Genomic DNA, 26,876 nt, shown 5'->3' on the forward strand with positions numbered 1-26,876 from the left:
GTGGTGAAATGATATATCATATTCTATTCCGTGACCTCAGAGGGTGGCTTTATCTCGAAATAGATTCAGGCCATACACCCCCCTCCAATGGCCTTGCGAGAAGGACAGGGGTGTCCGCTTAGACTTGATGTCCCTGTTTTCTCATCGGCCGAGAAAACAACACCGTTCCGTTAAGGGACACCGTTATGAGCTAATATGGATGACCATTCATAACTGTCATGATTGTGTCTCGTGATTTCGATAATGCTGAAAGGCTGAGACGCTTTGACCAGGCATTACCAGCATGTTGGAGTTTAGTGTTAGATGCTGTTTCGTGACTCTGAGACTCTCGTTGGGCTTCACAGTACTAACCCAAGGCCAGGAGGGAGAGAATTAAGGTTGGAGTACCTACACGATCGCTGCTGTGAAACTCAGATCATCGTGATCAAGTAGAACTGTACTCCGTAGCACAACATGTGGGGTCCTTGGTTTGTCCTAAGCCTGTGATTGTTGGTGATACTGTGTTTTCTTACCAACAAGATGAGATGGACAACGGGCCGGTGCCAACCCAAGTTTGGGCTACGCGATGGCATTTCAAAACTGTCTAGGGTGAAGGTCAATGCGAAAGGGCACTGTACAATCTTTCCGTGTGCACGTGCTCATTGATAATGAGAAACCCCCGCGACTGAGGCATTACGTAGCACATTAACAAGTGAACTGGTGGGCAACATGCTGAATGTTTCGAGGTGTTCTTTCGATTGGCTCGCATCATGGTGAGTGAGAAACGACCTTCCGGAGTTGTGATTGAACAAAAGAAAGAAGCATCATCCTGGCTTGTACGCAATGAATGTGTGCAAACGCAACACAACAACCCTGGACGCACGGCCTTTTAGCTCTAGATTCGCTACTGGTCCTGAAATCACAGGAATCAAGCGAGCATATTGCACCCTGGTAAACTAGAGAGAAGCATTCACACAATTTGTCTGTTCCTTGAGTGAGAAATCTCCTGTGCTGAATGCCGCTTGTATTTCGTGGCTAGACGTTGAATAATAAGATACAAACAAAGAAAGGTACGGACACATAATCATCCAGATTACAGTTGGCCTGTGCTGTTCCCTGTATTTTATGGAAAAGGGTGCACCGCTGCCGGGTATTGCCCGGACATGAAATAGGAGAATAACTGCCGTGCATGCAGTTCCTGGCTTGAAGGGCGCTTCAAATAAAGCATACCTCTTATTGTGGGTTGGTAGAGTGCGCAGTACGGAAGACAGACCCAATAACCCCAGAGTAGAGGATTGGGGAAAAACAATGTATTCCTGCGTTGCACCATAGGCACCGGCCTTTTTTTTTTTGCATATATTTGTGATGCTGAACTGGATCATCAAACCCCATGAAGGGATTAACAGCGGCTGTCCCGGGATTTGGGGCCTCTGTTTGATTGCCGGCACCTGACCTGGCTTATTAGAGAACGAGTGATGAGAACAGACGTTAGTGACAACAAACGACAACTTCCTCTACCATTGGTCGTTAACAACTTTCTTTCATCTCATATTCATAGCAAAATGTATCTAGGGTAGTGCAATGCCCTGGAAGAAGCGGCAAACACGTAGCCTTCACCATAAGAGCAGGAATGAACAGAAGCGTCAATGTACAACTTATCAGGGTAAGGAGAGAGAGAACACTATCTCTGGTAACGAACTACCTAGGTAGTTGTAAGTATCCAGGTCCCACAACTCAAGCTCATATCAACAGTCAACAACTGTGTCCTGTTTCGACCCAATTGTCTTACAACGGCTACCCTAGCATCACGCCTCTGAAGTGCTAACGTTAGTCTGGCGGAGCCAAAGCTGCTCCGAACGTTTGACCGTTGTGTTCGCATTTGTCTCCAGGAACCATCTATGCCAACTGATCCAGCGCCACTACTGTACGTGCTCAGAAGAGGCGCTTCACATGCCGTCCCGCCTTGATACTCTCTAAAGAGTAGAGGAGACGACGCCTCATGACGATGATGGAATCTACCGAATGGTAATTCATCATCATCATCATCATCGACAGGTGATAGTGCGACGTAGGCATGTATGATATACGCAAGGGACTCGATGTTGGCCAGCCTTACCATAAACAGCTGCAGCAGCACTCGTTGATGTCTCTTTCCACGCCCGGAACAACTCCGCATAGCACAAAATTGCACACCTCACCTGACTGGAGTCTCTAGGACGTAGGGCAGAGCTCAACGGCCGAGAGATTGCAAAACGGTCCCGAGTAAAACCTCAATTTACCGCTTCACGATGGGCAACAGAATTAATGGGCCCGCATTACCAATTCAAATCAGCAGGCCCTGTTGGCAGCGGGAGCCGCCGTCACATTGTGCCGCTGAAAGAAGAACACAGCTCGAAGACACGGAGCCGCCTTGCGGATCCTGTAATATGAACTTGGAGTGGATGCAACTCGAGACTCTGAGCAGTTTCCTGAACGTTGTATTCGAGAGGTTGACCAGATTTAACTGCATCGTAGCTCAACTCGGAAGCAAATCATTGCAGCTGCTGAACGTCAGAGTCAACATCGCCAGAATTGTTAGACTGAAGAATCTCACAAGCTCAGTCACAGCTCTAAACAGATCCTAGAATCCATCAGCAACAGTAACTGATGTCTGCCGATGCTAGCAACCGGCTCCAGCAGCCGGGTATCGCGCTGAAGCTCAAACACTACACCGGCGGCGTCCGGCTGGGCGAGGCCTTGATGGAGAGGATGAAAAATTCGAGATTATGTCCCGGGGTTCAGGGATATCCCTTGGAGTAATTCAGTCATGGTTGTTCCTCAACACACGCCCATGAACACCCCTCCACCCCTTGTCCAAACTCCAAGCCCTCCCCCAGGAGCGGCGTCCTTTTTAGCGCAAAAAGACCCTTGTCAAGATCCCGCATCCCAATGCCACACCCACGACGTCTTTAAACTTGACATCAAGTCTTCAAGATGAAGAAGACGACTGTATTATACAGGCTTCAAGTTGGCTGAGTTGAACATCAATCGTGGCTTCAGGCTTGGAGGACAACTTGAGCTCATCCTCAAGTAAAGACTCTGAAGGGAGAACATCAAACGCTCAGGGTCAATCCCTATTCTACTTTCATCGACCTGGCGGCCGCCCAAATCGATGGAGCCAAGTGAGATCGATTTAGCATTGAGAAAAGAGAGAGATCAACTCAGCTCTCTCCCATGGAAATTCCCGGGGGTCTGTTTCCCCTTGCTGTTACTCACTACTAATGTCTCAACTGTGGCTTTGAACCTGGCTGGTTCAGATATCAAAATGATAGAGACAACTGCTTGGGGTCCAGTCTAGATAGAGGGGCTAGACATGGATTCGTTTTGTCCATCTCCCAAAAGCAAGCTCTTGTTCCTCACCCCTCCGTTTGATCATCTTTTCGACCCAGAAACCCCATCCTCACTCAGGCTTTGCGGCGCCCTGACTAGATCGACCACCCACCCCCAGCCCATGCCCATGCCCGCGCGTGGGGAGGGGTTTGAAGTTCTCGCTCTACGACGCAGGCCAGCTTATGACGAGACCCGGGCTACCTTCTGTTACAATCCCAGGGCCTGGTCACATAGAGTGCTAGACTGGTAGACCCGCCTTGAAGAGGATCTCCGACCTTTACCGTTCTATTGGCTCCAACATATTTTGACCCTTGTCGCACATCAACTTATCTTCTGAAGCCAGAGGATATATACTTGGGTCTTTTCCTCTGAATTTCTCTGCCATCTAGTCAAGTCTGTCTCACAAAGAACTATACCTGGGACCTGATATCTTTATACAATCGCTTCTTTCTACATCATATCTATCCTTCTATTATAGTTCAGGTCCCTCTTGTCGTCTTCATACACTCTGCTCCGGCCCTTCTTGATCATCTCAACCAACACCAAGTCTTTCTCGACTTGCTCCGTTTGAATCAGTCCAAACAACATAAACTATCAGTCTTGCTTTGAGAGCAGGACTGATCTGAACTGGCAAATGGCCCTTGCAGCACAATCTTCAGACGCTCCCAACTGGGGGCGCTGGTCGCAACAACTTCCTGGTGACTACACCATGATGGAATCTCCACACATGATTCCCTTTGACTCTCGAGCCACCACTACTGGTCCTCTCCAGCGACCTGTCATGGCACCTTATATGGTTCAGCCACCGTACAGTTCAGGTCCAGTGAACAGTCTCACGGCACCTCACTACCAGGCTCCCAATCCTTACCAATTTGGAGGATATCAAGGCCCGCCTACGCCTCCCCACCACTCAACGCCTTTCAAAATAGAATACAATGATCGCCGACCTATGGGACATGATAACGACCACGGCCGAATTCCCTCTTATTCACGGGAGCTGAAGTACACATATGCCGAACAAGCACCTTCCCCGGCACGGAGCGATTCGCAAGCCTCGACTGTCAGATCCTCGGGCACCAACCCATCTATGTGCTCAAAGACCATCACCTCCAACGAAACTCTCAACCCTGGTGACCAGATCAACTTCGAAACTGAAGTTGATGAGCTGATGAAAGCCATACAACGCAAGGCAGACCTGCAAGTCAATACAGTGCAGCAGCCCCTCACTCCTGGAATGTCTCCTGTCTCCGAAGCAAGCTTTGAAAGTCAAGGAACTCCAGGTCCCGTGGACAACAAGACAGCTCGAAAGAGATATCGCTGTGATGGCCCCAACTGCCAGAAGAGTTTCACCCAAAAGACCCATCTCGACATTCATCGCAGGACACACACTGGCATTAAGCCATATGTGAGTGAGAACTTCCATGGCCCATGATTTTTAACTAACTCCTTTAGAACTGTGACTTTCCTGGCTGCGACCTGACCTTCTCTCAACTTGGCAACCTCAAGACTCACAGACGTCGTCACACTGGCGAACGCCCCTTTGCTTGCGACAAGTGTGATCGCCACTTTGCTCAACGCGGCAATCTTCGTGCCCACCTACAGACTCACCAAGGCCTCAAGCCCTTTGTTTGCATTCTCGACGATTGTAACAAGACATTCTCACAACTCGGAAACATGAAGGTATGTGTTGATGATCCCTGATGAAATACATGATTTTCTAACTAGTTGTTAGACACACCAAAACAACTTCCACAAGAAGACACTCAAGAAGCTTACAATGAAGTTCGCCAAAATCATTGCCTCGGGTGAGGAAGTCACCGAAGCCGATCGCGAGCTTTTCGAATACTTCGCCACACACTACAAGAACAGCAATAAGGGCATCAAGGGAAGAGGAAAAGCCCGCACGGTTGCTGACCGCAAGTCCAAGGCATCCCAGTCTCCTCCTGCCAACACTATGACAGCTGTGCCCCAATATCCTCTTCCTCAAATTGCCTCAACACCAGTGACTCCTCACGGACTCCCTGTATCGGGCAGCCTCGCTTCCTACAGTGTGACTCGAGGTCAGCCTGCTCCTATCAACCACATGTCTCGCCAGACTCACAATGGTGGCTATGAAGTTTATGACATGCACGGTCATCACCACCTTCAGCCACCGAACAACAACGGCATGCTATATGAGACCGGTGGCACGCGCGAGATGGGCTACCATGGGCGCATGTACTGAGAAGTCATCGTTCGCATCATGCCCGCACAACTTGGATTTGACTTGGCAGCGTCACGCATCTCATTTCACAAAATTTACAACAGTACTACCATACGGGAGGCATAACAGCGGTTTCATTTTCGAGAGAAAAAAAGCAGAATTTGCAGAAGCGGGTGTTTTAAAAGGAGTTGAAAAATCGGACTCTTTTAGAGGCCATAACGAAGCGGTTGATTTTCTTTGGGTGGTTGTCTGAACACAATGTTGCAGGGGGTTCGCCCTTTTCTCTTTTTGCTATTTTGATACCAATTACATCAAGCCCTGCAGAAGCCTCTCCGGTTTCCTTCATTTAAGGACAGCTTGGCTTATCATTTTATTAATTGGCGGTCTTTGTAAGAGGATGTACGGGAGCGGGTGGCTTGGTTCATGATTTACGGCGGTCTTGGAAAAGGCGGTTTCATCCGCCAGAGAGGTCTTGTCCTTTTCTTGTTTGTTTCGCCTCATCAGTTCTTCATTTTTGCTTTGTGGTTTTTGATACGCGAGTGTACGCACTGGCTTCAATTGCTTTTTGGAGTTGTATGAATGGATATACCCTGGGTTATTAAACCATTTTACGAGGGTTGGTACACTGATTTTCGAGTTATTAGACTCACAATTAGATGGCAGCATCTGAAATAATGAAAGGGGAGCAAAAAAAGGTCGAAAGTAGCCACAGGGGGGCGAAATCGAGACATTGGCGTTAAGATAGTAGATAATTCGAATTTAACCAACATATCTCTAAAAGAAATTTCGAGAGCCTTTCACTGTGATCAAAGACATATCGACTGACAGGAAAAACCAACATAAAAACCAGTACGAGACAACACCGTGGAGATGGGGATGTCTGCTGGCATCTAGCATCGTAGGCTCAAATGATGACGACGTCTTTCTGGACCTTTCCAGCCCTGAACAGAATAATAGATCTGAACTGTTCTGTCCATAACTACCCCCATGCCAGCCACGAAGGAGTAAGGAAAAGAGTACATGGCAAAGACGATTGTTCTGTAAATCTGTCACCCAAGCATTGTAGGGGCACATGATAGCAGAATTCTTCAAAAGGACCCTCTAGTCTAATTGTCTAAGTCACTGAATGCTGATCCAGAAGGCGGGGGATTACAAGTAAAACCAAGACACGGATGCCCCAACTCAGGAATCTTGGGGGTTGTATCCGTAATGCTGCCCAAGTCACCGAGAGAAATTGACAAAGATGAGCTGAGCTGTAAGGCCTCGATGGAGGATGATGATCCTGGTGCCGAGATCGAGTTGTCAGGGGCTCAGCTGGAGATGAGTGATGAGTGTCCAGGTACGGTCTGGCTAATGTTGTCTCGCTTACAGTTGACGGTTGTCCATATGAAGAGAGGCACTGCTCATGATGGGGGGAAACGTCCATCAGGAACAGGACATACATACCTAAGTGAGGCAACGAATGACTATGAATATGGGAAGCATGCAAGCGATATTATAGGGGTTGACATGAAAGGTGAAGATGCCATGTGATTTCATGTGATGGTGATGTATATGCCGTTTGCTATTGGAACCAGTTACAAGTCATGACCTGAAATTTCTCGGTTTCTTCAGACTGACTGCCAAAATCCAAAGGACTTCGAATATCGCAAAGAGTAATAGCTGGCTCATCCATAGCTCACACTTACAGTAACGCTCGCTCTGTATAGTATGCGTACAAAATGCAGACTGATGTAGATTAGGGCTGCATACCTCTCTTTCTGGCTTTGATCGACAAGCCCCCCTCCTAAAATTCACCGCCCCGCCTCTACTCTCTTCTCTCACTCTCCCCTGGATGGGCAGCCAGGGCAGCCTCTTCCGAAGAGCCCAGCAAACGCACATGGGAATGGATCTACTCTCGTCCATACGCACATAAAGCCTCATTTCGTACCTCTGCATCTCAACCATGTGGCAGAGCACTTTGGGTGGGATCTTCCCTTCACCGCCGTAGATAACGTCGCAATGGCACGGCCCGTCGCCATTGTCCGCCATTCCATTTTCCCTCCAAGTTTCGAAGAAATGAGGCTTTCCTGATCTCGAGGACTGTAGATGCAAGGCATGCAACTCAAAGTGGGTTTTCCTTTTTCGCCTCCACAAAGCCGTTGATGCTGCTTGTGCACACAATGCACGTTCCTTGTAGTGTGTATGTGCTTTTAGATGCAAGATGAGTTTCTGCTGGGACTAAGATCGATGCGCCTAGACCAGAGACTGGAGACGTTGGTTCTAGAGGCCGTTGCAGGGCTGGCTGAGACGGGGAGTGTAGGCGCAGATACACGCGCAAGCGACGAGTATGATCCATTCATTGTCCACATAAGACGGTTGTTTCATCGGAGTGGCAAGATACACAGGCAAGACGAGGCGGGAGACAACAAAGGTAAGACAGTGAGACCCAAAGGAGCAAGTAACTAACATTCGCGTATCAGTCCCGCTGTGTCGAAACCTGAAGTCAGCCCGAGACTGGCCTGTTGTGGACTTGGCTGCGCGTGCACTCGATGCATACCATGTCCATGTCCTTGCCTATTTCTCAACAATTCGATATGCAAGGGAGTTGTGTTTTCTGTGCGCATACGTAGGAAGGCGTAGATTTGTATGTATATGTGCATGCATGTAGAAATTCTTCAATAAAAGCCGTACTGGTACTCCTCTGACCGACTTGCGGTGATGTTTTGAGGCCTAAAGCGGACGGAGAGTGCATCAATCTAACCTCCATGCAGCGTTGAGACAAACAAGATGTTGTCACCGCTCTGGATCTCATAGGCCTCCTCACCTTCGAGCTCCCAGTCTGCATCATTGATCAGAACCAGGATACCCGGTCGACTGATTGCCACCCTTATTAGCAACAAAGACACGCAAATGAGGTAGGAGATGAATTGAAGTGTTGTTCAAACCAACACGGCCGTGGCCATGGTCAAAGGGAGTGTGAATAGCGATACGAAGACATGACCGGAGGTAGAGAGAAATCAGTGGCCAATACGTACAGGTGGTTGTCTAGAACAAAAAGATCTCTGCGAGAATCATCCATGACATTCTGACATAGATGATCGATCAGATACGCAATGTCAACGGGTTTCCCGTCCTGGTCTGCCGCGGGAATGGTCAGAGCATGCTGCCTCTTGTTGGAGAAGAGCATCTCCAGGCCGCCACTGCAGTGCCACAATGTTAGCTCAGTGAACAGGATGACCAAGAAAAAGCAAAGAGACCGAAGAGAGTGCAGAGAAGAGACTCGCTGGAAGCGAGGATCCAGGCACAAGCGTGGTTCAGGTGGACACTCCCGCCAGGAGAAAATTTGATAGCGCAGAAGGGGGTGGACTCGAGTCTGAGTCTGATTCTGAGTCAAGACCGTGCAAGCGGGAGCTGATAGATCATATAATACATGCAAGATGAAAATCCCAGAGAAGTGACTCACGAGAACTCGACGTCGATATTGAGCTTGGGGGCCGATGTCGATTCAGCCATTGTGACAGAGATGTGCAAGTTGAGGTCAAGTGACGATCTGGGAGCGTGATCCTGATGCTACTGCCGTCAACTGATCGTGGCTTTGCTTTTGCAGTAGTGGATAAAAGGTGATCCCGAGGTAGTGGTTGGCAGTAGTGAAACTGTGTCTAAGCTATCAAAGAGATGTGGTCTAAGAGGCTGATTATTACCCTCTGACCATGGAAACGCCAGATTTTGTGTTTGGCAGCGCGAGGAAGATGACTGAATAAACAAAGAGGTTTGTATAGCGACTGAGAATGTTTTCGCTGGTGTCTCTGTAACAATAAACCCGTGACCTTTGGCAGAAGCAGTTGACATTAATTGCTTTTCCTATAATTGTGTTGGTGTTTGAAGCCACTTGCAAGTGTAAATCGGATGACATAAGCCAACCAGCCCAAAAATCTCAGCAAGACGTCTCTACAGCCAATCAGAAGTCAAGAAGCACACACTTTTCAGACTCATCCTTACAACCTCTAAAACTAACGGCTTCACGTCAGAGACGGACAAAGGCAAGATAGGGACAAAATGGGCTCAGGACCCGTCTCCATCGAATACCTCTCCTCGGGGGCCAACCGACAGACCGCTGTTGCGGACTGGAGCCAATGTGGGATTTTGGCTTTTGGTGCCGATATTAACATTGCGTTGTGGCGACCTTTGGTTAGTATTTGAGTCACCTTGCTGCTTTAATGTCAATATACCCTGACTTGCGCTTCTTTCTGTCGAATTATCCAGGTGTTTTGATACTAACATATGTGAAGTTGGAATCTCCCAAGGGAGTCACAAAGCTACTCAATGGGCATAAGAGCACTGTCAAGGCCTTAACGTTTCTCCCCGAAGGAGACCAGGACGAAAACTCATTTCTCGTTTCTGGCTCAGACGACAAGACCGCGATTATCTGGAAAGCGCCTCGCAACAGTGATGAATTCAAGCCCATCCACACCTCAACGGAGCACACTGCTGCTATCAACTGTATCGCTGCCTTAAGGATCAGGGGAGCACAGAAATGGGTTATCGCAACCGGAAGCGCAGACGCCTCCATAAAGATATGGAACTTCGAGAATGATCAGCTCACTCTACTCCAAAGCGTCAAGACGACACCCAAATACTTCCCCATGTGCCTATCACTCAGCTACGCTGGAGATGAAGACGATGTTTTGGTGCTAGCATCCGCTGGCACAAGAGATATAGTGCAGATTTTCACAGCTGAGGCTAAGTCAGAAAATGCCCAGTTCAATGTGCAAACCACTTTGACAGGGCATGAGGGTTGGATACGGAGCTTGAGCTTCGCCAAAGAGACATGTGCCCCTGACAGTGATCTGTTACTCGCCTCAGCGAGCCAGGATAAATACGTCCGTATCTGGAGATTCCATCAGGGGAGAGAGCTGCCCGCTGCTGCTGCCAGTGGTTCAGACCCTTCCAGCGACGCATACCTTCCCGGAAAGTCGCCCTCCAACAAAGCACATCGTCTGAAGTCCGCCGGTAAGGACTTCTCTGTTACTTTCGAAGCACTTCTTTTGGGCCACGAGGACTGGATATACAGTGCACGCTGGCAACGACAGGACGACGACAAGCTACAGCTGCTCTCGACATCAGCCGACAACTCGCTCGCCATCTGGGAAGCTGACTCTAGCTCTGGAATCTGGGTCAGCATGGCGAGACTTGGTGAGATTAGCAGGGAGAAAGGTGCGACAACAGCAACTGGAAGCACCGGCGGATTTTGGACTGGCTTGTGGTCTCCTGATGGTAAATCAGTAGCCTGCCTCGGCCGCACTGGCAGCTGGAGACGATGGGAATATGTCCCCGCGGAAGACTTTTGGAAGCCATGTGTTGCTATCTCGGGGCATACCAGAGCTGTTACAGGTATAACGTGGGCCAAGAATGGTGAGTATCTCTTGTCAACAAGCTCTGACCAAACCACACGACTGCATACACGCTGGGACAGACCAGGAAATGAGACATGGCATGAAATGTCCCGGCCTCAGATTCACGGCTATGATCTCAACTGTATTGACTCTGTGGGAGCTTCTCAGTTCGTATCAGGGGCCGATGAGAAACTCATGCGTGTCTTTAGCGAACCCAAAGCTGTTGCCTCGATGCTCAACCGTCTTGCAGGCATTGGCGGTGGTATGGACGTTCAGAACATGCCCGATGCCGCCAACATGCCCGTCCTGGGACTATCTAACAAGGCAATTGATGCCGTGGAAGACGACCAAGAAATTCAGCCCATTGATGACCGGGATCGTGAAGCCATGGATCCAGCCTCGATAGTCAAAAAGTCGCACTTGGAGATCGATCACCCTCCTTTCGAGGAGACACTCTCAAGACATACCTTGTGGCCGGAAACCGAGAAGCTGTATGGACATGGTTACGAGATTTCTTGTCTCGCAGCTAGCCACGATGGCACTCTCGTCGCCAGTGCATGCAAAGCCAGCTCGACCAACCACGCCGTAATTCGTCTATTCGAAACAAATCGTTGGACGGAGCTCAGGCCGCCTCTGACGGCACACTCTCTGACAGCCACCCGCCTTCGATTTTCTTCTGACGACCAGTTCCTCCTGAGTGTAGGGCGCGATCGCCAATGGGCTGTCTTTGAGCGCGCGCCTGAGGATGAGGCTGCGTACAAGCTCCTGCAGATCAACCCCAAGGGTCACACACGTATGGTACTTGACGCAGCATGGGCGCCTGCGTCATCTACGGCGCCAGTATTCGCAACTGCTGGCCGTGACAAGCAAGTTCGCATCTGGGCCGCCAAGCCTAACAAAGATGGAAAACTTCAGTTCTCTCAGACAGCCTCCATCCCGACTGCATCCCCTGTAACATCCGTCGATTTTGTCCCTCAGGTTATTGATGATAGATTTGTCTTGGCAGTTGGCACAGAACTTGGCCGACTCAGCCTTTGCTTGATCAAGGAGGATGGTACTGATGTTACTGAGAAGCCCGCATATGAGGAGTAAGTGCTCATAAATCAGCGATGCAAAAGAACCAACTGCTAACCTTGCCTCTAGTTACTGTTTGCCCAAGGCTGTTCACCAGCTTGCATGGCGTCCTATCGTACGAGACGGGGCCGAGCGGCCATTTGAGTTGGCAGTTGCAGGAGAGGATAGTTCACTTAGAGTGTATGCCTTCAGCCAGGCGTATCTTCAGGTGACCGCAGATCAATAGAACCAAAAGTTATGATCACGACGTTACCAGAAATTTCCTTCGCCTCGAGACTAGCAACTGGCTTATCTTTGCACAAACTGAGCAGTGGGATTAACATAACATAGGGATTCCTGAGTAAGAGTGTATTATCATTACAGCCATCTATTGGCCAAAGTTTTGTAAATCCATATCCATTATATCGTATACCGGATGAAACTCGAGCCATCTCTCACGGACCTTTGTTCGAAGACCGGCTCTTACGACTCATTTATGCAGAGCCTCTTCGCTACGAGGCCATTTCTGTGTCAATGTCCAGCATGTATGCATTTCCAGAAATTTTTGCGTGAGCGATCCAGTGCTGGGTTTTATAGCTCTCTCACAACCGTCTCGACAGTCTCCTTGGTAACATCTACGACGCTTGCAGTTGTCCCGGATAGCGCGCTCGCAGACATATCTTTAACAGCTTCCTGCACCACTTCGGCAACGTCAATATGCTCTCCGTTGATATAGTACCAGGCGCGACCGACGAGGAAAGAGATGTGATGCGGGAGGTAAAGACAGGCGGCGATGAAAGTCAAGCTGAAGAGCAGAAAAACGATGGAGCCTAGGGCGGTGAATTAGTCTTCTAAAGACGACAACCTAAAATGTATGGGATTGCGGATAACATACTGAAAAAGAACTTCTCCCAGGGCGTGAACATGTACACACTGAAAGTGACCTCCAGCTGGTATTGCTTGAGGCTCAACCACTTGCGAAACGATCCAAGAACGGCCATTGTGTCGAAATAAAGGGTCAAAATATGTGGTTGAAGCGGAGATACCGGTAGCCGTCGTCGTAGAATTGCCGTGTGCTGAAATGAATGACTTGAAGTGGTAGGTTCAGGGGAAAAGGTTGAGGCAATGGATAATTGAGGATCAGGATAAGGATCAGGGAAAGGCCGGCCCTCCTTTATCTGGGCTCCTTGTGCCTTTATCGTACCGACGCTCCCGAAAATTGGGTACCGGAGGCACCACAGGGAAGTGCTAAGGCTTCAATGTATTGAAACTTACAGGGGGTGCGGGTCTCTAATTTACTGGATCACCATCTGCTGACATGCGACTGGCTCGTGGCTTGTGGTTGTAACTGTGGCGTCCTCGTGGCACAGGAAGCCCAAATCAGCCTTGTCCCCAGTGCTTAATCTTCATCTCATAACCTGAATTACGACTCTAATTCACGGCCTTGGCACAAAGCCTCTGATATTTCTTGTTGAATTTCTGCATTAAATGGCATCGTGATGACGCCGTTCAAACTCCTCCGAACAATCCGCTGCAGCACTCCCGCACCACTTCCAATACGGACCTTTCACAATACATCTAACTCCTTGGTGAAAGCTCTCCCTCCTCGACCGAAGCCCCCACCTGAGTCTGAGATCGAAGAGTCCTATGTAAAAGGCAGCGGTCCTGGTGGACAAAAGATTGTACGCATGTCCCTTTTCTAGCACCCCAGCTATTGCTCAATCCTCGGAAGTTCTTTCAACTTACGTAGTTGTTACACTAGAATAAAACCAATTCCGCAGTTCAGCTGAAGCACATACCCACTGGCATCGTCGTCAAGTCTCAGGCAACCCGTTCGAGAGACCAGAACCGGAAGCACGCCCGTGAATTACTCGCGCAACGTGTTGATGAGCTTCGCAATGGAGATCAGAGTCGATCGGCTATTGTCGGCAAGGTAAAGCAAAAGAAAGCTGCAAGCGCTTCGAAAAAGAGTCGTAGGAAGTACAAGAAACTTGAGGAAGAGAAGACCGCCACGGCTGCTCAAGTTGGGGCGCAGTCAGACACAGCTCCTGCTTCAGCAGAGGGAAGTGACCCAACCATGGACGACGCAAACAATTTCCAGACTTCTCAACCCCTAGACACCACAAGTAAAGCGCCGTGATCAATACTCTATGGAAGAAATGGTGAGGAATCAATTACGATATCATGTATGTGGATATACTTAATGTACGCAAGGGACCAGACATCGTGTCATCACCTCGTTTCATTTCAAAAAATTCTAAGCGGAAAGTAAAAAAGTATTTGTATGTCAACCTCGGCTTCTACCCCTAGGCACGCATTACACGCGCAACTACAACAAAGGGGCTATCACATCTCTTCGTAAGCGCAACGCCCACCCTTCTGACCATGTCAAAAACTTTTCGTAAATATGAGAGTCGACTTTGACGTTTGCCAACCACCCAAAGCTTAGCGTCTGTCGCCACCTCCATGATCCTGTCGTCGTTGCGCGAGTGGGAGGATTTGGTTTGTCGGTCGGGTAGCTTATTAAAGTTAGCGAGAAGCCTCCCTGATCACCGGGAGCTTGACATACCTTAGAAGCACTTGCGGTGAACGATTGAGGGACCGCTCTCGTCGTACTCCTGCTTGGAGATCCACATTTGCTGGAAGGTGGACAGGGAAGCAAGAATGGAACCACCGATCCAGACGGAGTACTTTCGCTCGGGAGGAGCAATGATCTTGACCTTCATGGAAGAAGGAGCAAGGGCAGTGATCTCCTTCTGCATACGGTCGGAGAGACCAGGGTACATGGTGGTACCACCAGACTGAATTAAAGTTAGAAAAATTCGGACATCTCATTCTTACGAAACTTACCATGACAATGTTGCCGTAGAGATCCTTTCGGACATCGACATCACACTTCATGATGGAGTTGAAGGTGGTGACGTGGATACCACCGCTCTCAAGACCAAGGACGGAAGGCTGGAAGAGAGCCTCAGGAGCACGGAATCGCTCGTTACCAATAGTAATGACCTGTCCATCGGGAAGCTCGTAGGACTTCTCCAGGCTGGAGCTCTGGGCGGCAGTCTGGATCTCCTGCTCGAAGTCGAGGGCGACGTAGCAAAGCTTCTCCTTGATGTCACGGACGATTTCTCGCTCGGCGGTGGTGGAGAAAGTGTAACCGCGCTCAGCAAGAATCTTCATGAGGTAGTCGGTAAGATCACGACCAGCCATGTCGACACGGGCAATGGCGTGGGGAAGGGCGAAACCCTCGTAAATGGGGACAACGTGAGTGACACCATCACCAGAGTCCAGAACGATACCAGTGGTACGACCGGAGGCGTACAGAGACAGAACGGCCTGGATAGAGACGTAGAAAGCTGGGGCGTTAAATGTCTCGAAGACAATCTGGGTCATCTTCTCACGGTTGGACTTGGGGTTGATGGGAGCCTCGGTGAGCAGGACGGGGTGCTCCTCGGGGGCGACACGCAGCTCGTTGTAGAAGGTGTGGTGCCAAATCTTCTCCATGTCGTCCCAGTTGGTGACAACACCGTGCTCAATGGGGTATCGCAGGGTGAGGATACCACGCTTGGACTGAGCCTCATCACCAACATACGAGTCCTTCTGACCCATACCAATCATGATACTGAGAACTCGTCAGTGGCCAGCCACCAAGGGGGCGGCAGAATTGCCGCTGTAGCTACAACTTACCCATGATGACGGGGGCGACCGACAATGGAAGCTGGTTATCACGTTAGAATTGGGTTTTTGATTAACCTGCGCCCAGGACATGCGATATCAATTCTTTGGGCGCAGAGGCTAGAAAGTGGGGTACTCACGGAAAACAGCTCGGGGAGCATCATCACCGGCGAAACCGGCCTTGCACATACCCGAACTGATATCGAGTTAGCTATCATGAACATGCTGAGATCGCTCTGCACCAATTCAGAGACCAAACACTCCCAAGCATCAATGTCGAAGCCGGTGTCGGGCATCGGACGATGCGGTGGCAGATCTGGTCCAGGAGCAGAGAGGCGGGGAGAGATAGTCCAGAGGTCGGTGAGACAGGCGGGGGAGCTTACCCATTGTCGATAACGAGAGCAGCAACTTCTTCTATAAAGCGAAATGCAAATCAGCATGAGTCTGGAGATGATCTTCGCGATGCTCAAAACGGATTGTTTGGATCCGACAATGCAGCGACGCGGTATGATGCGACGTACCCTCCATGGCTGTGGATTACGGTGTGTGTATGAGAAAGCTGTCCAGAAACGGGATTAGCGGCCAAGAATCAAAGAAGAAAAGACGAAGAGCTATTGAAGAAGAGAGACGAAAGATGTAGTAATCAGGAGGTGGAAGAGCAAGCTTACAGGAAAAGAGACGTTGAATGGAGAAGGAGACGGAGGTCGGGGGTCAGAAGAGTTGAAGAGAAGTAGTTTGGAATGGAATGGGAGAGGGAAAGAGACGGAGGCGGGAGAATGGGGGAGGGGGAAAGGAGACAAGTATCGCCGGGCGACGCTGTCACAAGAAAGTTGTGGGCGGGCCCCGAATTGCTGAGGTGGACACTTTGGGGACAAGGGGGGGCAACCTGAAGAGACCGCCTACCAGAACTGGGTAGGGAAACTGAGCAGACGAGGCACAGTCTAGAGCAGGAGCGAGAGCTGCACACTTGCTGTTGACTGCTAGGGGGGAAATAGAGGCGGGGCAACCAGAAAAACAGGTCTTTCCAAGCTGCTCGCCGCTTTAGTGATTGGCTCGTGGTGGTCGTAGTGCAGAGAAGGATGCCCTGAGAGCAACTTTGTCCCAGTGGTTGCAGAGCAGCGGTCGCAGTGGAATGGCACAATGGTTATAGCGGTGGCTGAGGTGGAGAGCTTACCTGGGCTCCAAAAGTAATCCAATAGTTGTTCGTGATCGCCAATTCCTAGGAGAATTGATAACGAGGCAAGTATCGTGATTCAAGGCCAGAATACTAATCTAGGGATTCCTTCGGATCAGGTAGTGATTTTCTGTCAAACTTATAACTTAGATATTTGCAAGTAGGTCCCGACACAGTAAAACGGGCCGCTTCACCGTCCTGACTTTATCCTTTCTGCACAAGGTGACGTCGTAAGCAGAACTTCATCCACCGCCACGCGAGCTGGCGAAGACGTCAGCTAGGGAACTTTCTAATGCTGCAGCCTCTGAGGCTTCCTTTTATTTCTCTTGGCAAAGTATGTGAGCGTTTCAGCTGATGGCTCGTTCTTCAGAGTGGCACTCTACTAAACATCAATGACTTTGTAAACAACATACCAGCTCTAGGCATCTTTGGATCATCGAGAAACTCTACTGTACGCAAATAGCTCCTATTCAGGTCAGCCCCAGCCACAAGATGATGTCCAATCTTCATTCCTGGCTGAGGTTAATCCGTAAGCGGAATGTCTATTTGCTTCCTACACTGCAGGGTCTCATCATTCAGAACGACCAACAACCATTACAACACTTCCGAGCACTTGGGTTTAGTGACTGAAAAGGGGTTGTTATCTCATGCCAAATCTCCAGATGCTCCGCAGATTGGAACCGGTACCCAGCTTCCAGCTCCCGAGTTCCACTCCATAATTAGCACAAGTGGCTAATCGAGCAGGTACATACTCGTTCAGGGCAGAGTTACGCGGAGAGAGCTTTTGTATGAAGAAGTCTCTCGCTGACCAACTATACCAAATACGCATTAGGGCCTGTTTCGTTTACTGAAGAGACAGCACTCGCCCGTTCATTCCGACTGGTCTGAACTGGGCAAGTAGGGACTTGTGGTTGGGAGCGAGAACCGCCTCGATATTACGCAGCTGTATCACCTGCTTCACTATAGAGACTTCTTCGCCAAGCCAAGTTGTGGTGCTGAGCGTGTACTATGTCTTGAGAGACGAGTTTGTGCTCTATAGAGTATATCTTGTTCGCCGTCGTGAGTGTAGTTCGTTCATATTGGCAGCCTAACTTCAACACCGCTCTATGAGCACCCCTGAACCACGAGGCTGTCAAATATTGGCTTCACAGTCGATAGATCTCCTAAACTCTGAATGAGACCCCTGTATCTGGCCCCTGCCCAGCCCAGCCGGGGAACCCCACCAGCAGGAGCAGTCTGCCAGTAACCAGGCTGTGAGAATGAATGCCTTCGCTTACTTACCTATGAACAGCGGGATCTCCGGCGCCTCTCGAAGATGCGAAATGCGTCCACTGACTAGGCTCCATTAGTTCGAACATGCGACTTTAGACTTCAGTGTTATGGTAGCCTTGCGGCCAGGCTTCTGCAAGTGTCATGCAACGCAATACACGCGCGTCGTCTCAACCAGCCACAATGCCTTCTGGTAAATCATGCTGTTTGGCGTGGTATCGTACAAAATCCTTTCTTAGGCTTTTTCGCTCTCGCTTTAAGCTCGTTCTCCCGTCTCGGCCACAAAAGCAGCGATGAGGGGCAACCTTGCAAGGTGGGGCAGCTTTGCTGAGCTGGAGGGGAGCTATGATGAAATATTTCTCTGCCACGTAGAACTGCTGTCAGTTGAATTGCGGTGTCTATCCCCAGCAGAAGCTTAGTACTACTATTCTCTTTGACCCAAAAACATGTACAGGTCATCATAAGGCACTCATTGGGCTGCAATGTATCCTTATCGAACTACGAGAAAACAATTGGCCGGTTGACAGAGAATCAGCATTCTGTAAACATCTCTTGAGCTAGACCTCTTTGGGACTAGAGTCTTCTTGAAGATTCCAGAATTGGGCAAATTCTAATCGATATGCTTGGTCAAGTTGAAAATTGAAAGCCAATATCAAAAGATTAACGTTTTTTGTTCTTACTCTTTCAACACACTCAGCTCAAACAACATATCAAGAAAGGTACTCAAAAACAAGAAAACATGGATGACAAGCGACTCAACGAACTCCTTAAATGGAGTATCGAGCAATCAGACGCTACCAGAAATGACCCTGATGCCCCAGCTCCCACCACACAGCTCACACCAGAACTCATGGCATCGCTCATGGGCGGTCCTTCTGACGCCGACCTGATGAAGGCCTCTATGGACATTATCACATCGGACGATGCTGAGCAGGTCTCTCTTGACGATAAACTCATCGCCTTTGACAACTTTGAGCAGCTTATTGAGGGTCTCGACAATGCAAACAATATCGCAAATCTCAGCCTGTGGACCCCACTACTCGACCAGCTCAAGCATGACGAGCGAGAGATGCGCAAGATGGCGGCCTGGTGTGTGGGCACCGCTGTACAGAACAACGAGCGCACCCAGGAGCGTCTGCTCGCTATGGGGGGGCTTCCACTCCTTGTAAACCTAGCGACCCAGGAGGATGAGCATAACGACGTTCGTCGCAAGGCCGTATATGCGCTGAGCTCAGCGGTGCGCAACTATCAACCAGCGATGGACCTCTTTGCCGATGAAATGACCAAGAGGGGTCACAAGACTGACAAGGTCGATGCCACAAGCATGGAGGCTGTCGACGAGGTGGTCAACGGATTACGCGAGAAAATCGGCAAGGCTTGAGAAACTTTTTTGGGATCAAACATCAACTCATAACGAACGGCTGCATTGGGACGGAGTTGGGGCGTTGGACTGAAGTAAAGAGCTTGTGGTCAAGAGAGATGGAGAACCCAGGGTACTAAAACAGAATGGTATAGGCAATACGCCCTGGATTTTAAATATTCATTTATGATACATTCGTCTTGGTACATAATCTATGCTACATATCAGCTACTTAGAGTTGACATTTGTTTCCAACGCCTTACGACGACACCTTCTATCGTAATTTAGTGCCTAGCTTTGCCATAGAAGGGAAGGCCGAGTGCCTCCAAAAGAAGACGACCTTGCCTATCTGATGTACCAGTCGTCTTGATGAATATATCGCATCCAGGCATCAGTCGTGCAGGGTACATCTACTCATAATTAGCTCGCCATGTGTTGATTAGTGCATAAGCAGACTCACGTCGTAGTTGAACTCGATTTCAGGAAAGTATGCCATCCAGTCAGGCTTCATACCGAACGCCAGGTTGCCTGCACTATCGCCAGTAGTAGCATCAATACCAGGCCAGTCCTTGATCTTAGGCAGGACCAGAGTAATGAGCTTATCAAGAAAGTCGTAAGCTTGAGCACCTTTAAGCGTCACTTTGCAGCCAGTCTTGTCACCCTTTCTGACACCCCACTGAACGACACCATGCTTGACTCGTGTGACCTCAGGGAAGGCACCAGAGATGGCTTGGATAACAGCACGGCACACGTGCAAGTACTCCTTGTTCTGGGCGCCCATGGGAGCGAATGAGTTGATAGTGATAGCCTCGATATCAGGTACGTTGTGCCATTCAATTGGGCGCTCGACTAAGCCTAGCCTTGAAGAGCCGCCACCTCGAGGTCCTCGGCGAGGTCGGTTCTTGTGGTAAGGCGAAGACTCGTCCCATTCTCTCAAGTTACCCTTGTTGGAAACAGGAACTTCTGAACCTGGCGGGGTATGCTGATATGTCATAGCGATCAGATCTGGCGCAATCGTGCTTTCGTATGTGTGCTTTAATCGAGGAAAGCTGAAAGGACCGGGGACGAAGTCTCGAGCTGTCGGATCGGAGGACTTGGGCACCTGAACGGGGTGTAGAGGACCACGGTAGTACTTGGGAGGATGGTATTGGTATCTATCACAAGTCAATCAGCTCGAACTTAGTCGAAAGGGAGCAATTGGGCTACGGACCTATTGCCGGGAAGTTTTTTCCCCGTCTCTGCAGCTTTTTCTCTAGAATTGAAGGCCTGGATAGCCGCTGCGTCAGGAGAACCTGTCGCAAAAGACGAAGCATTGTCGAGATCTGCGAGAGCGGAGGACTTCTTTGTCTCGGTCGAGGCAAAGCGCTGCACACAAACGGAACCTGTCCTCAAAGGCAGATGCCTCCGTCCCAATGAGCTCGCCATGCGAGCTCCTTCTCGTACCGTGGTCATCCTGGGCTCGTGGGTGAAATTCCTCGTCGTCGAAAAGATGTGTGGTTGTCGCGTGGATTTGGAAATTTCCATCTAAGCGGCTAGCGCCCGACTGCGCCACGTGCTGCATCTATCTGAAATTGTGGCTGTGCTCTTACATGGTGCCTAGGTATAGTAGGTATATCGTTTGAAGAATACCTGGGTAAGGTAAGTAAAATCATGCTTAAGACTTGTGATAACTCTCATTACTGGACCGAAACTTATTCCTTTTGATTCCCCTTGTCTTGACCGAAAGCGTCATGTCACTACTTGAGTAAAGATCTGTGGCCAGAGTTGCAATTTTATGGATTTCATTGTCAACATCTTCTCTATCAATTCCCATTTCCCCGCACAAGTGTGTTTTAAAGAAAAAGAATAAAAAGACATTTCCATCTAAAGTATCTTACTCTGGACACTATGCAAATTTGACAATTCAGCCTTCTCTCTTTGAGCTAGCTTTCATTGTCTGATGACTTAGTAAAAGCATCTCACCACTTCCGAAGCACTCCGATCGCCCCTCCATTACTCAGATCTAAAAAAACAGGTTGCGTCCCAGTAGTTCAAGAGAGCATAATTACGAAGCCACCAATAGTCTTGTTCTTGAGAAAATGGACGATATCGCTTTGCCCGAGTCTTTTTCCCTTTTCCACCAACGTTTATCGGTCTCGGACTATGCAACAGTCCGACGCACTTCAATGTTTCATACAAGACTCAAGATGCCTCAAAATATGGAGCGGACCCGAAAAGCTGGACGCGGGATGTCCGTGGGCCCGTCGACCCGGTCTATCTCCATCCTTCTTTAGAGCAAGACCAATCTGGCGACCGAGTTCAGATACAGGTATGTAGGAGGTAGGGTAGCCAGTGGCTTTCCCAACGGACCAGGTTTTCAACGGCCGGCCCGAAGACATCAACAACCATACGTTGTCGGACAAACATGGGGTAGTTGACATCCGACACAGCGGTCGATCTAACTACTGTAGTAGCTGTCCAGAGGAGCGGTCTAACAATCTTTGAGGGTCTACACGTCATGATCCAACAGATTCACAGGCAATGCCTAGATCAGGCTCCCCAAGCCAGAACTCGTCTTGTTGCGGCTATTAATATGCAACACCAGACTGAAGAGCCTTCGGTTTTAGAAGGACTTACGGTTATTTGGCACAAACCTAGGTAATTGCGTACGTATTCAGGTACGAATTACAGATCCCATTTCGATCGATCGAGTGCGTCTACCTATTTACTAGCTATGCCTGACATACTCACACGCCTGCATAGTCCGCTTTTTCTCGTGTCACCAGTTCTGTTGTGCCTATAGCCCTGATGTGAGCAGCCTCAAGTCTAAGAGCCAGGCGGATTACAGAAGAGCCCTGATGGTGTGACGAAGTGCAGTAAGATGATGATGATCGTGATGAGAGCAGTGCAAAGCCACTAAATAATACAGAGTGCCTCCTTTTCAGAGCTATTACCACATGTACAATGATGCCGTGGCCAAAATAGGGTCCATGAGGAGAAGGGGAGCTGATGCAAAGACGAGTCTTCCATCACACATGATAACGCGTGTGTATGTTAGAGCTGAGTTGACCAGGCTTCAGTAATTCACAGATCACTTGACTTTTTCATAACATTTGTCCAACTTCCTCGTTGGTTTAGCTCGCCCTGCAAGGCCGCCGATTTTGTCCTTGTTGTTGCGCGGAAATTGGCTAGGATCGGCTCCATGGATTACCGGCCTGGAATGGAATAAAAGAAAGGATATCAGCGCCGTTGAACCGGTCACACTAGCCAATGAAGTGTGATGTTGACGTGTACCTGTAGGCATAGGTAGTTTGTTCGAGGCAGTTGAATAATACATAGCTGCAAACTCCTTTGCCCACTTTTTTGTTCCATAGACAAAAGGCATGGAAGGAAGACAAAGAAGAAAAAGTAAACGTCGTTACTACTGAGTGAGTACCTTACCGACGGGAGTGACAGGATTGACAGGGCACAGGGGTCCTGCAACTGTTGTTACCTTAAACCTTACCTCAGAGGCTGTCCCACCCCCGCCACTATCAACCTAGGTGCCTATCCTTCTATTTTAGTACGATAACCTCCAGGTCACCCCCCTCTAGCCCCTCAACAAGCGCTCCCGTGGGCTGTTCGGCCATTGAGACTTGCGCTCCGACGCCCGACTTGCCTTGCTGATCCCTCAGTCTCGGCCTTTTTTTTCAAGTACACAGGTCCCTCCAACTGAAGGATGCCTTTCAGCTTCCTCGCTTTTTCTTTTGCTCCTACTATCTGAAAATTCCTCTCTCTTCTTAAAGCTTGAGAAACTTGCTTCGTGTTTGATTCCTCCATCGATTTCCTCGCTCGTCGAACACTTGAAAGCCGTGAACCAAACAGTTCCATCTCACCCCTCGCGCGCGTCGCACTCGAGCCACTTCCCGACCCTTTCCAAACAACGGATGCGCCCCCGATAATGAAGAGTTGTGGCTTGTTTCTCCCTCGTTGAATCTGACGAGTCCCTCTCCTACTTTCGATCGATATACTCGTCTCTTCCTTGCTATTCAAACACCATGAAGGAGTTCCCAAGAAAGTTTCTCAGCAAGCGCGAAAAGAATGGCCGGCGATCTAAGTCGGCCACACCAACGCCAGTTGTCCCAACGGTTGTTGACAGCACTAGCAACAAAAACAAGGTACGTTATTGCCTGAATTGGAATTCTTTGTTGAGCGATCTATGGAACTGCATCCAGCAGCGAGCTTGTTATAGTCCAAGATGGAATATTCTGACGAGCAGCTGTCCAGCCTCGACCACTCTCCGCTGGGGCTTTCATGGCCTTGTTCAAAAACGACAGCGCAAAACAAGGAGCGAAAGCAGAAGCAGAGAAAGAGAAGGATACCGCACAAGTACGATTCGAATCACGGCATGAAGGATCGTGTCATTAACTTTGCCTTCTATTAGATCGAGGACATTTTACGCCGCCTAGACGAGCTCAACATAACCAATGTCACCGCCGACCATGTTACCGACATCATGGCAACCAAGTTTGCAGACCACGACCCCAAGAAGACAGTCGAGTTCATCGATATGGAGCAAAAGGCTGCAGCGGGCATCATAACCCCATACGATCCCAGCGTGGATATGGTGGGTGCCGAAAACCGTGGCAACGTGACTTGCTATCTCGATGCACTTCTGTTCTCAATGTTTGCTAAAATCGATGCTTTCGAGTGTATGCTCAAAAATGATTTCCCAGAGGAAGACAATCGCAACAAACTTGTCAATCTTTTGCGGATGTGGGTTAACATGTTGAGGACGGGGAAATTAGTGCATACGGATATGGTGAGTTGCTTAGATGCAATCTCAGTGATGCTCAAACTGACATTTGAACAGACCAAGCTGATACAGGACGCTCTGGCTGACTGTGGATGGTCGGATGCACGGATGCTTGAGCAGCAAGACACCTCGGAGGCTTTTGCTTTCATAACAGAAACCTTACAGCTCCCTCTACTTTCACTGCAAGTCGATCTCTTCCACCAAGGCAAGAAGGACAAGGATGACCACAAGGTTGTTTATGAGCGTCTTCTGAATCTGGCTGTGCCTCCAGATCCTGAGGAGAAGGGTCTGAAATTAGAAGACTGCCTCGAGGAATACTTCAACGCCCAGGTAGACGTTAAGCGAGATAGCGAAGACGGGAAGAAGCTCGGGGTAGAAGAGAAGAGTCGAAGTGAGACACCAACACTTAAGCATAGGGATACAATTCGCATCATCACTGAAGAACGCGGCGAAGCATCAACACCAACGTCCCCCTTGGTAAATACACCGTTGGAGATAACGCCAACTTCGGAGAAGGGAGTTTCTCTTCTGCTGGCAGATCCCAATGTCAAGGACGGAAATGCTCCTGATGATGAAGGAGAGGGAGAGGTCACGACTGTGGAAATAGTGAAGAACAAGCCAAGCATGCGAACGAGGTCTACCAGCGTCATCCAGCGCGTAGTATTGGATGAAGACGGTCGCCCCTCTACCCCAGACAATGTCACAATGCTTCAAAAGGCTATGAGGAAAGGCTCGACAGTTGTGAAGGCAGTTACTATTCCTGCCTGGCAGTTTTTCCGTCTAATTCGTAAGTTTATGCCACCTCATTGAGTCCAATATGGATATTAATATCGAGTTCAGCTTGGCATGCGCTTTCAAGCAGTGAGCCCAGGAATAATACGGAGGTCGCATTGAACTTTGAGCAAAGACCTGTTGTTGGCATCTGTCTCAAACGTTACGCTATGACTGAGTCCGGGCAGCCGAAACGTCACAATACCTTTATCGACATTCCCGATAGTCTGAGACTACCCCATTTCATGCTAGCCGATGAACCCAAGGCCGAGGAAGATATGAACGTTCTTAACACGGACTATAAGCTCGTCCTACAGTCCGTCATCTGCCACCGGGGCGACTCACTACAAAGTGGCCATTATGTTTCGTTCGCCCGAGTGGCCCCTAAGTTATTGAAAGACAATAGACGGCATAATTTCGACCCACCACCGGATTACGAGGAAGCACAATGGGTAAAATTCGATGACCTCCAGATCGAAAATCGAGTCAGTTATGTGGAAGATATCAGGTCAGCATTGAAGGAGGAAATGCCTTATCTTCTGTTCTATCAGATCATGCCGATGGTCGAAGTCTCGCCTCCATCTGTGGACGAGACAGAGACAGAACCGCCTTCCTACAACGATTCGAAAATCAGCATTGAGTTGCCTCCTACTCCTTCACAAAGCAACCGATTGGGTAGTCTGGAGGGAGGCTATTTTGATAGTACACCAACCTTGGAGAACTCACAACTTTTGTCTAGTAAACCACCAAGTATTCGCCTATCTATGGACGGCGAAAGGCCCAGAAGAAGCGAAGATATCGACCGAAACCCAGGATCTCTAGCTGGGGACTCGCGGCGCCCCAGCGCTGTTTGGACGGATTCGACCATACATACCCCCAACTCCCACTCTCCAGCTGTTACGCCTAACGAAGAATCGACAGCATCGAGGTTGTCACGCGCAGCATCTAGATTCACATTGGTTAACAGAAGTCGGCCCAGTAGCCAAAATGGAGAAAATCGCATTAGTTTCTCGATGAGCCGACTGGGCGGTCTCATGCGGCCTAGCAAAGAGCCCTTGGCGGAGCCCAAAGATGAACCCAATGGCATTGGCATGTCTTCTGCCAACTCCACCGGTGTCTTGACGGCAGAGATATCTAAAGAGTCGAAGGAATCAAAGGATGCCGTGGATGGGACAGAGCAACTGGCCGAACCAGAACCCGAACAGCACCACCATCGTCACCATGGCCATAAACATGGACATAAGAGGGTCAAGTCCAAAGACAAAGTTAAGCAAAAGAGCGGCGACCAACCTGAACGAGAATGCACAGTGATGTAACAGTCATCCTGCTACGTCGTTCCGATAACCACGTTACGAGAGAAAGAATGCAATTAGATTATACTTCACATACTTACGGCCGTTCTGATGTTTAGACATGCATAGCTATGGGAGTCTTGATTTACAAGGAGGAACTGGCACGGGTTTAAACAGATGAAGAGGGATGGGGTAACACAGCGACTTTGTTATTAGTATGACGTTGGACAGCAGGCTACGCAGAGATGGTCTTGTGATATTGGTACCCTATGAGGACCTCTTTTTCCCCCCCGTATTGGTCTCTCAAATGAAAAAGTGAACAGAACTTTGGTAATTAGCAAGGCGTTTTTGGGCGGTTGTGGCATTTTTTGTCACAAGGCTAACTTTCGAAGCTTCGGGGGTACTTTGAACATGATACACGCGAGTATGAGATAATGAGACAGAAGAATTGAGGACAATACCGCACGCCAGAGGCGAGAAAGCCTTAAAGTGCTTTCATGTGACAAAATATTCCGTGATAACGTCTACCATCGGTGCGGAAGGACATTGTGCGAAAATGAGTCAAACCAATTCGCGACCATT

The 26,876-nt window shown here is 49.2% G+C and overlaps 9 protein-coding genes across 9 annotated transcripts; 5 read left to right on the forward strand and 4 right to left on the reverse strand.

Annotated features, from left to right (window-relative positions):
- Positions 1 to 3,982: 3,982 nt before the first annotated feature.
- Positions 3,983 to 5,572, forward strand: FTJAE_8956 (finger AZF1; the record flags this gene model as incomplete). The annotated part of the gene is made up of 3 exons (XM_037355827.1): positions 3,983 to 4,753; positions 4,801 to 5,028; positions 5,081 to 5,572. The coding sequence occupies 3 exons, from the start codon at positions 3,983 to 3,985 to the stop codon at positions 5,570 to 5,572; spliced, it is 1,491 nt and encodes a 496-aa protein (XP_037204008.1).
- Positions 5,573 to 8,208: 2,636 nt separating this feature from the next.
- FTJAE_8957 (ubiquitin-like modifier 1) lies at positions 8,209 to 9,046 on the reverse strand (the record flags this gene model as incomplete). The annotated part of the gene is made up of 4 exons (XM_037355828.1): positions 8,209 to 8,263; positions 8,318 to 8,419; positions 8,569 to 8,733; positions 8,997 to 9,046. 4 exons carry the CDS (start codon positions 9,044 to 9,046, stop codon positions 8,209 to 8,211), a joined length of 372 nt encoding a protein of 123 aa, XP_037204009.1.
- Positions 9,047 to 9,589: 543 nt separating this feature from the next.
- On the forward strand, positions 9,590 to 12,226 carry FTJAE_8958 (elongator complex 2; the record flags this gene model as incomplete). Its single annotated transcript, XM_037355829.1, has 4 exons — positions 9,590 to 9,721; positions 9,823 to 10,945; positions 11,012 to 12,014; positions 12,070 to 12,226. 4 exons carry the CDS (start codon positions 9,590 to 9,592, stop codon positions 12,224 to 12,226), a joined length of 2,415 nt encoding a protein of 804 aa, XP_037204010.1.
- A 344-nt stretch (positions 12,227 to 12,570) lies between these two features.
- FTJAE_8959 (uncharacterized protein) lies at positions 12,571 to 12,980 on the reverse strand (the record flags this gene model as incomplete). The annotated part of the gene is made up of 2 exons (XM_037355830.1): positions 12,571 to 12,809; positions 12,875 to 12,980. 2 exons carry the CDS (start codon positions 12,978 to 12,980, stop codon positions 12,571 to 12,573), a joined length of 345 nt encoding a protein of 114 aa, XP_037204011.1.
- A 498-nt stretch (positions 12,981 to 13,478) lies between these two features.
- FTJAE_8960 (polypeptide chain release factor) lies at positions 13,479 to 14,119 on the forward strand (the record flags this gene model as incomplete). The annotated part of the gene is made up of 2 exons (XM_037355832.1): positions 13,479 to 13,661; positions 13,742 to 14,119. 2 exons carry the CDS (start codon positions 13,479 to 13,481, stop codon positions 14,117 to 14,119), a joined length of 561 nt encoding a protein of 186 aa, XP_037204012.1.
- Positions 14,120 to 14,549: 430 nt separating this feature from the next.
- FTJAE_8961 (actin beta gamma 1) lies at positions 14,550 to 16,182 on the reverse strand (the record flags this gene model as incomplete). Its single annotated transcript, XM_037355833.1, has 6 exons — positions 14,550 to 14,780; positions 14,830 to 15,601; positions 15,667 to 15,697; positions 15,795 to 15,850; positions 16,038 to 16,068; positions 16,176 to 16,182. 6 exons carry the CDS (start codon positions 16,180 to 16,182, stop codon positions 14,550 to 14,552), a joined length of 1,128 nt encoding a protein of 375 aa, XP_037204013.1.
- Positions 16,183 to 18,836: 2,654 nt separating this feature from the next.
- FTJAE_8962 (nucleotide exchange factor Fes1) lies at positions 18,837 to 19,478 on the forward strand (the record flags this gene model as incomplete). Its single annotated transcript, XM_037355834.1, has 1 exon — positions 18,837 to 19,478. The coding sequence occupies one exon, from the start codon at positions 18,837 to 18,839 to the stop codon at positions 19,476 to 19,478; it is 642 nt and encodes a 213-aa protein (XP_037204014.1).
- Positions 19,479 to 19,741: 263 nt separating this feature from the next.
- FTJAE_8963 (ribosomal L5 precursor mitochondrial) lies at positions 19,742 to 20,909 on the reverse strand (the record flags this gene model as incomplete). The annotated part of the gene is made up of 3 exons (XM_037355835.1): positions 19,742 to 19,867; positions 19,918 to 20,611; positions 20,668 to 20,909. 3 exons carry the CDS (start codon positions 20,907 to 20,909, stop codon positions 19,742 to 19,744), a joined length of 1,062 nt encoding a protein of 353 aa, XP_037204015.1.
- Positions 20,910 to 23,473: 2,564 nt separating this feature from the next.
- On the forward strand, positions 23,474 to 26,318 carry FTJAE_8964 (uncharacterized protein; the record flags this gene model as incomplete). Its single annotated transcript, XM_037355836.1, has 5 exons — positions 23,474 to 23,593; positions 23,703 to 23,804; positions 23,860 to 24,237; positions 24,289 to 25,018; positions 25,072 to 26,318. The coding sequence occupies 5 exons, from the start codon at positions 23,474 to 23,476 to the stop codon at positions 26,316 to 26,318; spliced, it is 2,577 nt and encodes an 858-aa protein (XP_037204016.1).
- Positions 26,319 to 26,876: the final 558 nt, after the last annotated feature.

Source organism: Fusarium tjaetaba, assembly GCF_013396195.1.
Source record: "Fusarium tjaetaba strain NRRL 66243 chromosome Unknown NRRL66243_c0000198, whole genome shotgun sequence".
NCBI lineage: Eukaryota > Fungi > Ascomycota > Sordariomycetes > Hypocreales > Nectriaceae > Fusarium > Fusarium tjaetaba.